The 13,718-nt window shown below is 32.3% G+C and overlaps 1 protein-coding gene and 1 non-coding gene across 4 annotated transcripts in view; both read right to left on the reverse strand.

The window, feature by feature from the left end:
• Positions 1-5,680: 5,680 nt before the first annotated feature.
• Positions 5,681-5,783, reverse strand: Trnai-uau (transfer RNA isoleucine (anticodon UAU)). The gene is made up of 2 exons: positions 5,746-5,783; positions 5,681-5,716 (listed from the first exon to the last, which is right to left on the reverse strand). It is a non-coding gene; the product is annotated as a tRNA-Ile (tRNA).
• Positions 5,784-8,138: 2,355 nt separating this feature from the next.
• The window catches only part of LOC105210656 (acetylcholine receptor subunit alpha-like), a 321,573-nt gene continuing 315,993 nt past the window's right edge, over positions 8,139-13,718 (reverse strand). For all 3 annotated transcript variants that reach the window (XM_054231051.1, XM_054231050.1, XM_029039252.2), the window contains one exon: positions 8,139-10,130. In XM_054231051.1, the coding sequence (XP_054087026.1) occupies positions 9,930-10,130 (201 nt within the window). In that variant the 3' untranslated portion in view covers positions 8,139-9,929. The remainder of the gene's footprint in view (positions 10,131-13,718) is intronic.

The raw sequence follows: 13,718 nt of genomic DNA on the forward strand, positions 1-13,718 counted from the left end.
GGATATAATTACTAAAAATTCAAAATATGGATATAATCTACATTTTTCTTTTAATTTAATGGAGTATAAAACTATTTGGCCAAGCTTACAAGCAAGATGCTACGAAAGGTCAAGATTAGTTCTTCAAATAAAATAAAAATTGTATATATCGAAAAATACTGGACCCCTTATAGGTGCTATATAATATAAGCTTGACCAAAAAAATTTAAAAAATCATTGAATTAAGAGGAAAATATAGATTACATCCATATTTTGCATTTTAATAATAATTATTTTAATAACCCTTTCTTTCTAACTTCGAAACCGCATATTTCGATTTTGAGAGGCTAACTTCGAAAATCAGTAATACACTTTTTTTACTTATAACTAAATCTCACAGAAAATAATTAGTTTGGTCCAATACCCAGAAAACGTCGATTTTGACGTATAGTGTTATAGTTTCATTGATTGTTTTTGAAATTTAGTAAAGTTATTACAAATATTCAAAGTATGTAGTTACTTTCAAAGAACAATCACAATGTATAGTAAGAGTTCGACGAAGACAGAAGATGATGGTCATTTGCCTAAAAGGTTCACTGACCTTGCCATCATATAAAGTTGCCCATTTTTTATTGTTATGCCTAACGTATGCTCTATATTTCACGGTACACTTGCGTGGGAAATCTTTCATTACAGATACAATTTCAATATATCCGTTTTCAATGAAGCTTTTGAAGCATTGTTGACAATTGCAGGACTCTACTAAAGCAAATATATCAAATATATACATACATATATATACATATTTATTGCTGAGAGATATGGAATGACTAAGAACTTTAACTATACTGTCCCACTCTCGGCTTTATCGCATTTTATTTTACATATAAACGAATAAAAATCAAATGTATTGGGTGCTAACGGCAATTTCATATATTTATATGAATGTACATATATTCACACAACTCTACATCTTCCACACAATAGTCAAATGAGCGGAAAACAAGACGAAACTCCATAACAAAGAAGACCAACGTGTGGCTTGTGAAGCTGAGTAGTAAGTGTGAAAGTGTGTGAAGACACGCTTGCGAGGCAAAGCATAGCGCGTCAGTGGACTCATAAAATAAACGAGCGTAACTTTATGATTTTTTTATTTCAACCCCACTTAGCTGGCGTTGTCTTGTATGCGCATTTATTCGGCCACTATTCGGTATGATTTTTGTGCGGTTTTTTTTCATGGCTTAAGCAGGGGAATAGCTATGTTGGTTGGTATGTATGTGCTTAGGCTCTTGAGTGTTTATGTTAATAACCGAAAAATATTTTGTCTGTGGCCAATAATGCGCGTTAATGGGCGTTTTGTTGCGTGTAAACCTATCTATTCGTATAACTACAAGGAAATGCAAACGAAGTATACAGTAAAAATGGTAACGACCAACTAGAAATACTACCCCAATTGTTACTAGTTTCGGACTAGATAAAATGAGAGTTAAATTTTTGGAAACAATATATTTTTAAAATTCCTCGCGAATAATTTTTTGCATTCTTAGATATTAAATTTAAAGAGGAATTTCAGTATTGTTTTGCTGGACCGATGTGACTCAGAAAATTCCGTACTATAGTCGAAACCAATTGAGAGTTAACAATTAATTTATAATATTACAATTAAAAGACAGAATGAAAAGCATCTTCTATTAGCCTTCCGGCAAGAAGTGAACATTCAACACGAATTATATTTATCAACTAGTGACATTAGCGCTCAAGAGATAATGAAAAATATCTTCGATAGATTTTTAGGTGCTTTCTAATAAATTTTTTACGACACAAAAAGAATAAAATTGTATTTTCTACAGAGATTGCTCCATTTACCACGCGGTATACGTGCTTAAAAAAATAATATGTAATGAAGTGTTCTCGTATGCATTCCGCTCCTTCGCCTTTGTTGTGAGGCAATTATGCTTTTGCGGTTACAAGGCTCTTTGATATTGCCTTATATTGTTATCGTTAAACTTTTTGCTGTTGTTGTAGTTTGGCTGCTGTTATGGTTGTGGTTATTTTTCACTCAAGTTTCCATTTTCTTAAGGGTCTTTGAAACATTGACTACTGCGTGCCTACATACATACATAGTTGCGCATATGAAATACTTATAGACCCAACAGGTGTGGTTTAGCGTGAAAGAAAGTTTATATAAAGCGGACTGAATTCAGATGCCTGATTGGAAATAGTTGATATAATATGAACACTAACGATTGGCACAAATGTACACTATTTTATTTTTGATTGAATCTAAAGTGATATCCTTGATATTATCGATTAAGGGACTGATACTGAAAGATATTGTTTTTAGAAACAGAGATTCATATTCCGAAAACATAAAACTTGATTATTTTTATATGCCAAATACTCTCTCATAAATGCACTAACAAACTGAGACCCTCTTCTCATATCATGAAATAATTTTCCCTACAGGGCATTCCTTTGCCTTTTCATAAACAACTTGGCATTTTTGTGGTCAATCGTTATCGTACAAGTGATTACGTATGTATAGAAGCATTTTATATGCAAAAGGTTGTCGGAAGTTTGTAATTTTCTCCCTTACTTATGGCATTTTTTTAACTTTTTGGGAAACAAATTTGCTTTTTCGATTTTATCTGTCTTATATACTTGAATATGTATATAATATATTTATGCGGATATTATAATAATTTAAAAAGGTGCAAAATATTGTTGTTGCGCTTTAATTGGCCAATTGAAAGGTAATTTTGTAGAATTGATGTGGAAAAAATGTTTAACCGTTGAAAAAGTTGCGGTAATTTGAGGCGTTTCTGGGGTGTCTAATTACCTAAACAAAAGTGTCATTCATTAATGTTGATTTGTTGAATTTTGATTCAGGGTAATTTTAGAATGAACAAGACATAAATTAAAAATAAAATAAAATATTTAAAAATAACGAAAAGTTCTAATACTTCTGTTAATGGGAAGATAGGGGAATATTTGTAGAAAATGTGCAAAATTTAGAATCTTTTAAAAATTAAGATTTCCGCTATCACATACACTCATACAAAACGGTTATAAAAAGCAGTCAAACATTAATTGAAACTTTTGTAAATATATATACAGGCTACTAAACAAACAAAAAATCAATTAGAGACTTTAATGAAAATGTTACTCATACGCCCGGACATAAAAAGTAGCAAAGCAAATGGCTATAACTAGTAAATGTAAATGTATATGTAACTGATGTATGTTTTGTAAACAAGTTGAAAATTTAATGTTAAATGATTTTTGCGTGTATGTACACATTACAACAAACTTACATACAAACAAACAACAAACACATGTAATATCCTCATATGCACTTACACACATAAATATTTATCTTTCATTTATTTATATATATTTTTCTCTAAATTTAGTTTAACTTTTGCTTTGTTATTCAAAAAACAGTCAGTTACACGCACATACCCACACACACAAATACACAAATACATATAACTAGCTAATATTGGTTCACTTTGGCAACTTGTAGCAGCAGCAGGTAGCAGGTGTTGTTGCAATGCTGCTTTATTATTGTTATTATTTGTTTTTGCTGGCTGCTGGTGACCATTGCTTTTAACAATTGTCTAAGAGTATATCTTTGTTGATGTTGTTTTTTTGCTTTTTGTTGCTCACTTTTACTTCCTAAAAGGTATTTGTTGTTTTTGTTTACGCAACAATTTCTCAAGTGCTACAAGTAATGCCAATGAATGTTGGAGTAGAGTAGAGTAGAGAGTGCGTAACAAGGTAAACTCACACTACTAGCATTACATATGTACAGATACTTTTGGTAAGATTGTTATGTACATAAATTAGACCTGCTGCCATACTAAGTATGTACACATATGAATCATAGTGCTGTAAGCTTAAAATGGAGTGGGTGGCATGACTATTTTCTTGCAAACAGTATTTATTTGTCTAGATATGAGTGTGTGTAGTTAGTCGTATTGACTAATATACGTTGCGCTTACTAATGTTTTTGTGCAGCAGCTGCCACAGCTACTTGCCACATTCGTACTTGTTGCAACAAAAAGGCAAAATAACAGAAATACTTGTGTTAATACATAAGTACAACCGTAGATATCCAAAAATAATAAAAATAGAGCTTATTTAGAAGCAATGGACATTAGTACAAGGTCCGTTTGATAAGTCAATGATATTTTTAATAAGACTGACGGACTTGAAATGGTCAAGGTTTCCTTGGAATACCAAATTTATAGTTTGATGTTATGTGACGAATGGAGTTCTACAAGTTGTCAGAAACATTACTGAAGTTTTGATATATTTTGAAGAAAAAAATAAGAGTGATTTAAGACCTCTACTAACCAATCGGAAATGAAAACATGTCGGTAATGAGTTCGATTTAAAACTGCCTTTAAGAATTAGTTTGGAAATCAGAAATCCGATTCTAAGCTCTTATTAGTGATAAGTAGAAGAAATTCCGTTTACGAGTAGAATGGAGCAATGAATTAACCATTTGTTGGAGTGGTTTATTCTTAGGGTACCTTGTAAAAATAATACTAAGCTCTTCTTAAAATTTTGGCCAATCATCACTACTGCTCAGGAATGAAGAATTACTTTTCTCATAGTTTTACAACTATAAATTGGACAGCATTTTCAGAACCCAAGTATTACTCTTTAGCACATAAATACCCACACTCATGCTAATAATATCTCGAAGAAATGTGTATTTGAATAACTTTTTTATTTAAATCCCCATTTTGGATGCCTATGGAAATGACTTTAAATTTAACGATAAAATTATTTTTTAGAAATCGTGATCCTCATAAGGAGAATCATTCAATATCATTTCCCTTTCCTAAAAATTGTGGCAAAGTTTTCAATAAATCATAAAAAATAATCAAAAAACTCGTATTAAAAAACTCATTGACATATCAAACTACACTCGTATATAAGTACGCCCATACAATAAAAAAATATTTTTTGAGGAAACAGGTATACATAACAATTCTTAGTTTTATGCTTGTTTTCTTGCAGTTAATATCCATATTTTTTTATCCAAACATTGGATTATCTATTTTCTTCTCGGCTTCAAGTGAATTCACTACAACTGAGTGTAAGTACGTATAATCAATATTGTACTTCGTTTCATTTTTATCGCTCTTTACAAGTTGTTACGGGCATCATAAATACCTGATTTACGACATATGACTCTCGGTCGAAAATGCTTGAATGCTTTTATGAGCACATGTTGATACCTTTTGACATTTGATTACACCTATACGTGTTGAATTGGAGTGCTTTGAACTTATGCTAAGTGGCCGATAAGAAATATTTTATCCAAAAATTTCTGCATAGTTTTGGAAATGTGAATATCAGACTGAGGTGGGGGATATTTATCAAGAGCCCAACCAACATCAGAAAAAAATGAGTTTTGAAAAATAAAATATAAAATTGTAAAATTTTGAAAACAATCCAAACTTAATCTTATAAATAAATTCTAAAAAGTATCACGGGCAGTGAGAAAAAAATTATTTCCATGAAAAAAATATTATTTTTTCTAAAACAATTTGTTATAATAAATAATAAATGAGTCTCAATTTTTCCCGAGAGAGTTAGCAAATGTCATAGAATACTTTTCCATTAACTTACAAAAAAAATCTAAATAATTTAAAACCTTATATTTTTTTTTGCAAAATAATTATGCTGCTCCAGGTGAGGCTCGAACTCACAACCCCGGCATAGCTCAACATCAACACACAAGTTACTGATTATAAGTACCGTGCGCTAACCAATTGCGCCACTGGAGCGCTGCGTCATCAATTTGAGCGAGCAACTAGAACATTACTCACTGCGTTCTTAGCGGCAGCATAACGCGAACTTTTTCATTAAATGCTTGTTGCTAAGTTCGGTTTTAATTATAATACATACATACATATGTATATACTTAGATTTTTCTACTGGTACTCGAATATTTTATGAGTGGACTTTGTGCTTGAGTGTTTCTAATTTGTAGTTACATGGGGAAGAAGACGTTCTTTTTTGTTGTGATTTATTTTTTTTTAAACTGAGTACCGCTTTAATTAACATTATTTAACATCAATGATTTGAATGAAAGAAAATAGTGTTCGAAAATTTGAATTTCTAAATAAAATCGAGTAATGCACGTTTATAATAAATTAGAATATTAAGAAACAGTTGTTAAGTCATGTTGTTGAACAATATTATCTATACAACACTCATATCTACATATAGTACATAAGTACACAATTTTATCTGCATTTTTTATTAAAGATGCTCATTAAATTTGTTTATAGATTTGTTGATAAGAACAATACATGTTGTAGATAGTAATGTCTTAAACTAAATGTGTCAATCGGTAGAAATGTCACACCAAGTGTGTTTTTAATCTCAAATATTTTTTAACAATCGTTTGTGAAAGAAAATACTGTTTGAAGAGGTTCAAATTGATTCATACAATTTAGCGATAAGATCTAATTATGCTACAGTTTCATATATCTACCACTTATATCAGTATTATTTCCCTACTATAGGGTTATATACAGTTGGTTTAGTAGTTAGGTATGCGCGCTTCCGTTCCGTTGGTCGTTGGTTCGATCCCAGTTTTTACCGCAACATTAAAATAAATGTATTTTGTAATAAAAATTACCCTTTGGCAGGCAGGTAATGATGAAACTCCGATTATATTTAAGCAATGGAAAAGCTATTGATAAAAACGAACAATCGTGTCAGAGGGAACTTAAACTCTCTAGAGTTCATATAAATAATCAAAGCAAGTATTTGAAATTGAGAATTGAGAGAGTAAAAAGCACGGTCAGTTAGACCCAGACCTCTGTTGAAGGTATACGTTTCAAAAGCTTCAAAACCGCATTTGTATTTGAACCCTGTTCTGAAGTATGCCTTTGAATTAAATATAGGACTGCAGAGCAAATATATTTCATACATAAAACTTACACACAAACTGTTTTTTTTTCTAAAATTTTATACAAAACTATGCTTGACATATGTATGAGCTTTGAGTTTAAGTTTGATTGACACCATGATTAATGTAAGAAATCACAATAGAACTGTCTGTCAAATATTTTGCATATAAGATTTTAACTGGCGAATGGTAGACAAACTCCAAGATACGAGTATATATGGCGAATGCTGATGTTATGATATTTGACAAGAATGTAATAAATAGGCTTTACTTGCAATAGACAACTTGACTTGACAATAACAAGTAAATATGGAAATAAGTAGGCTGATTATGTAAGGAGCTTTCAGTGCCATGCAAATAAATTGTTTATCTAGAATGCAACTTTTTTGTATTTCTTGTTGAGGGAGGAAAATCATATACTATTTTAACTTTACTTCTTCACTTCACTTCAACGAAATTCAAACAGTATATATGTATATATCACCAAAAAAATTGAGTATTTACAGATCGTTGAATTGCGAGGGATCTACTATTGAATGAAGCTTATTGTAAAGGTTTCAATAAACCATTTATGAAAATATCTAATATTTTTGGAAAACTTATTTTGGAATAATCTGAACAGTGGCGGATCCAGAATATTTTTTTTTAAGTTTTTTTACGAAAAGTTTTATTACTCAACGTATTTTTAATATAACAGTTCCCTCACGAAAATTCAGTTATTATAGGACACCTTTTGTTTTTTTTTTTGGGTATTTTTCCCAAAGTACGAATTTGACGCTAAAAAAGCTCGAGAAATATGTTCAAGGGTAAAAGGTAATCAACTGTTCAGAACAAAACTTTCTTGCGGAGGTGAAAATGTGGAAACAGCGAACTTCAGGCAAGCATTTTCGGAATGCTTTAGAAGCAGTGAACAAAACGTCTTTTGGGAATGTTTTCAAGATTTTACGCATATTGGCGTTATTGCCTGTTTCAATAGCATCACCGGAAAGAAGTTTTTCAAGTTTAAAGAGAATTAAAACCTATTTACGAAATACGACAGGTCAAGATAGGCTTAATGGTCTAGCAGCAATGAATATTCATAGGGATATTGATCTGTCAGTTGATGAAATACTAGAAGAATTCTATCAAAAACCAAGGAAAATATAACATGGAATGTGAGATCCCGTGTAATCCTCAGAGCTTCAGCGATACTGCTTGTACAAATGAAAACAAAAATCTTGTAACTTATTATAATTGCTTATAATTTGATGTGATTTTTTTGATCAATAACCTCATTCCAAACCCATATCAACAAACATATATTTTTCTCTGAGTTTAGGGGGTGTTTTAACACCAAAAACCCCCCCGTGGATCCGCCACTGAATCTGAACATAACATAATTCATAGTAAAAAATACAATTTCATGAGATTTTTATACACAAGATGGGTATAGTTAATTCGCTATGAATTGCATCAATAAAGCTATGAATACCAAGTGTGATATGAAATATATTTGAAATTGCTTCGCCCTATCAACTGTTAAAATATTATCTTTCAAGTACCACAATTCAACCAAAATTACTTTTAAATAATTATCTAAGTTAACTGTATGCTTTAACATGAGATTACATTATGGTAATTATGGAAGTAATGCAACAGGCACATAGCTGTTTTTGAAAATTTATTACACGAACATCAATTTGAACCTGGTCGCCTGTATCTATGAGAAACTAATGGAGAAGGAGCAATAACTGTAGCTGTGGCAGTACGCATAGTATGATAATTAGCAAGGTATGGCAACTACACACAACATAACGTTATAATTACGAAGGTAACTTTTGGAATATTAACAACAATTCAAATGTAAAATCCTAGTTTCTCAAACACTGACACACAGTCACGCACTCAAACACGCATATGCTATAAATCTCTTATTAAATGTATACAGCGTATGTAAGTTCACTATAAATCACTTAATTACAATATTGAGTAAATACTTATAATATAATAAATGTTCTATGCCCACCTGTGTGCACCTTGGGCAGTGCTAGAGCATGATTTTGCATGCCGAAAGCTACGAGCCTGTTAATCATTGCTCACACACTTTACTTGCAACAGTTTTCATTACATTGTTCAACATATTGTTATTATTTACTAATATAGTTCGTTCGTTCGTTCGTTTTTTTTTTTGTGGTTAGTAATGCTAGTTGTGTTAGTGGTACTTGGTAATTACTATTATATAGTTACAATGCAACACCGCTTTCGGGAATTGCCTGCCAAACTCATTAATATTAATGCATTTATGATAAATATACATACAAATGGTTCTCACATTTGGCATTATCGTTAATTACATTGTAGTATTTATGCTGTACAGTGTTACATCTATTTTAGTAATTGTTTCGTATTAACTGCTTTAAGTTTTGTTTTATTGTAATTGTTGTTAGTAAACATTGTTATATTATTATATTATGCGTGTAATCATTACAAGTATGGTAATTACATTATTAGTAGAGTTAGTAGGTATTAACTAATAGTTAGTTTTGTTAGTTGGTATTATAATAGTAGTTGTAATTGAAATGCTTTATTATATAACTTACATGCTTAGTTGTTGTTTGTTGTTGCTGTTATTGGTTTATGTTCTAGTGCATGCTTATATGCTTGCAAGTCCATTTCCAATTATGAATAATCCTTTATTGCTGCTTCTATGTATATATGCTTGTAATTATGTATATATATTTCAGTTGACTGCTGCTTCCCACTTTCTTCTTATTTTCTTAGTTTAAGTTTACTTTTCTGTTTTTACATTAAACTTAATTTATGTAGTGTACGAGTATTTGTTATCTCTTCTAAGCACTTTATGTTAAGTTATTTTTAACGTTATTCATCTTATTATTTATTGTTGTTATTGTTTTAAGAAACTATTTTATGTTTTCTGCTTCTGTTACTGTTTCTGTTTCTGTTTCTGTTACTGTTGCTGTTGCTGTTTTGTTTTCGTTTTTTGTTTTTGTTTTGTTTTATTTGCAATTTGTTTTTATAACACAGGTTTGGCAATGCTCGGTTTCGCTGTTGTCGTTGCAATTTCCGACAATTTAATATCGATTGGTACGCGCGTGTCGTATAACGTCGGCGCTTGCAATATTATTCCGGCCGTACCAACGACAACGGCTATTGTGAATAACCATAAGAATAGACGATCCAATACCATGGCCACGTATTTCCAATCTTCTTTGACCTGTTTTGCAATGAAGTGAAAATAGATAGAGTTGTAGAAATCATGAATGGAAGTATGCAAAGAGATTATAAATAAGCCATAGAAGCTCTTAATGCTATTTTAAAATTTTAATAGCTACAAAGGAGGAAAAAATGCTTTAATTAAGGTAACGAGGAAATGGTGAAATTATTTCTGAAACCAGCCAGTTATCTTTATAGTAAAGCTAAATTCTTTGCCATAACATTAAAGATTTTTAAGTGGTTTTTTAGAACTTTTTTCTAGGGCCAGTAAATAGATAGAACCTTAAGTTTACTATCATTTATTAACATATATTTTGACAATATAAGTATGAATTTTCAGCAAAAAATATTGTGTAAAATGTGTAAATCCGCCTAGAAAAAATGAGATCGCACTTCCCCCACGATTCCGGCAGATTGGCTTATCGGAAACGAAAAAAAATCGCGGCGTTTTAATCTGTAAGCTTAAATACATGGAACGCACTGCCAAGTGAATATACCAAAAATTGGACTTTTGGTTGACATTTAAAAAAATGCGAATTTTACATTTTTTAGTTTTTTGCTATAAAAAAAATCGAAGTTTTTGGAATTTATAAATAATAATGGAGCCATAAATTTCATGTCATTCGGCAAATTTTGAGATGCGTTGGAGGAAATTTTTAAAAACAAGGTTTTGAGAAAGACGCATTCAAAGTTTCCACCTGCCAACCGAGCGCTTCGGACAGCCCCGTCTTCTAATTTTTAAAACGATTTTCTGAAAATCACTTTACTACCGTATTCAAAACATGTTAAGAAAGCAATTTATGATAATTTTTTTTTTACCCAATCACATGTGATGACACCGTTTTATGTCTCCTTGAAAACCAGATGTCTAAAAAATCAGCCGTTATATTATATAATGACACAAAGTAAATATTTGTTGAACCAAGATTAAAATTTTAACTTTCATGAGAGTAGTCACTAACTTAGTATAAGTACACATAATTAATATATACACAGTTCAGCTACAAAATAATAAATACATAAAAAATAAGGAAGTCGCTAGAAGGCAGCAAAGTGCACTGGTATCACTAGCGATACAATTGAAAAAGAAAAAACGTGATAAAAATATTGATATTGGCATAGATGTGAGGGTTAGATGCAATGCAATGGCGGCAGATGCGGGGGATACGCTGTTAAGATATAAAAATCAACAATCAATAACAATGTCCGCCAGTCACTCGCTTTAAGCACTTGCCACCGTCAGTCACTCCAGCGGTGCGGCACATTGAGACTGCATTTTTATGCCGCACAGTGGGTTGTACTCTACATGAGAGTAGTCATAAATTTGTAATAATAGTGGCAATCAAATAGAAATGTTAATCACTCAATTACACATAAATAGGATATTAATATTATATTGACATTTCCTTTCCCATAACCTTTACAGAAGTGCAGTGAAAGGGATTGCAGCAATTCTATAAGGTAATAGTAGATTTTATAAACTTATAGTAAATCAAAGATGTGTTGTGATGTTAAGCTAGCTATCAGGGATCAAAGGTTAGGTCAAGGGATAGATCTCCAAGACTGCAGAGAATCTCAATTAAGCAGCTTCAATAGTCCTTTGTGGCATGCTCAAATCAAATCACACGATTCGACAAAGGTATTCCTACCGAGGTGTTTTAACCTTAGTCTGGCGAATGCTGGTTAGGCTACGAAGTAAGATCACGTTAGGGGAATATTATAGTATGGCATTATATTCAGAAAACATCTTCATACAAATAGTTAATAGACATCTTATTTGGTATGATAACAGAAAACCGGTCAATCTCCCTAACTGAAGAACCAAGAGGTAAGAGGACAAACGAGTAGAAATCAACACAAAACGTCTCAATAATGTTATAAAAAATCGCCATGTCAATTAAAAGAAAAGAAAGAAATAAGTGGGTTTGCTCACGGAATACTTTATAAAGTATTCTCTCTCTCAAACTTTATCGGTACACTCGTATACTTATAGCGACCTCTTCGTGGCAAGTTCTCATCAAGACCAGTATTATAAGTCACGTAAATGAGATACATGGCAAGTAAGAACAGTAGAGGCATTCGGAATAAATTTAATTGTGATTAATTTATGATATGACAACGCTGCTAACCTCAGAAGGTGGACTAATGAAAAAATTTCATTTGGGGGATTACGAAAGTAATGGTTATTAAATTTAATAAAATAATGGAATAAAGGGGATCTCATGCGCAATAGCAGTAACCAAACAATTAAGAAATCATTTTGAAGTAGACAGTGAAAAAATCGGAGATCCATCCAATTTAAAAAAACACTTGTACTGCACGCAAATATTTCTCAAAAGACAGACAAAGTGAGACGAATTTCCGAAATTTTAAACCACAAATAAACGTATTTGCATTTTGCACTTCAACATTATTGCTTTTATGCTTTTTACTCTGTACTTCATTTGCTTGCTTGCCGTTCTTGTTGACACTCTAGTATATATTCAAAGGATTTCTTCTGTTGTTTGTTTGCTTTTAGTCAAAACGACAGCGAAGAAATGTTTGTTTGGCAGCAGCGCGCAATTTATATTGAGCTGCGGCACTATTCATGCAGCTATGCATTCATTCATTCATTCATTATGCGCTACAAATAACTTCCAATCCATTCAGTTGTGCTATTCAAGATGCCGGACGCTTGCGACAACTCGCAGAGACTTTGTGGTATTTATATTTTTTCAGCAGTACTTTTGTGTTGTTTTTTTCTTTCAGCATATTTATTAAAACAGTTTTTACGAATTATTGAAGATGGATGAGTGAAATATTGCATTCGAGTGGAATTGACAGGATATTGCTAAGGCAAGGTCATCAAAAGGAGCGATGAGCGCGATTAAGCGTGCCACCAATGAGCTATGAGTAGTTATTGTTGCAGCTGTTGTTGGTGTGCTGCTGCAATATAAGTGATATAAAAATGGATGTGATTTTATTGCTGTTGTTGTTGTAGTTTAAGCAAGCATATGATGATGATAACGATGATGGTATTTAGTCAATATGCTGCGCTCCAGTGCTCCGGAGAGGAGCTTCAGCGAAGAGCTCAGCCGCTTATGTTGACTTGGGTATTGTTGTTTTGTCATACTGGATTTGTTATTGCTGCTGCTGCTTGCTGCTGGTGCTGTTGCTGGTTTTTAATGGTGATTGTATTGGTTTTGCAGTTGTCTCTGTGCCTCGATGACATTGATGGTGTTGGTCCTTCAGCTCGTGACAATGATGAATGACAAGTAGTTTGTGGAGGCAGTGGGAGCATGTGGAACGTTGCAGCAGCAACACACTTTGCTGCCGAGGCATTGTAAAATGTGCGCATATCAATTTTATAGGATGCGTCGCATAGGGTTGAACGGATGCAAAATATAAAGAAATAAAACAAAAGCTCCAGCGAACGCAATAAACCGCCTCTCCACTTTCTTAACCTTGACCGCAACGCACCATACTAAGAGTGGTGCTTTTCCACTTCGTCTCTCTCCATTCGACAACATCCCGTGCCCATATTGTTATATTTAGTGAAGCTTGAGAGCTCATCCCTACAGCTTTTATGCTACAAGTACTAATGCCATGC

This window comes from Zeugodacus cucurbitae, chromosome 5 (genome assembly GCF_028554725.1).
Source record: "Zeugodacus cucurbitae isolate PBARC_wt_2022May chromosome 5, idZeuCucr1.2, whole genome shotgun sequence".
In the NCBI taxonomy this organism is placed as follows: domain Eukaryota; kingdom Metazoa; phylum Arthropoda; class Insecta; order Diptera; family Tephritidae; genus Zeugodacus; species Zeugodacus cucurbitae.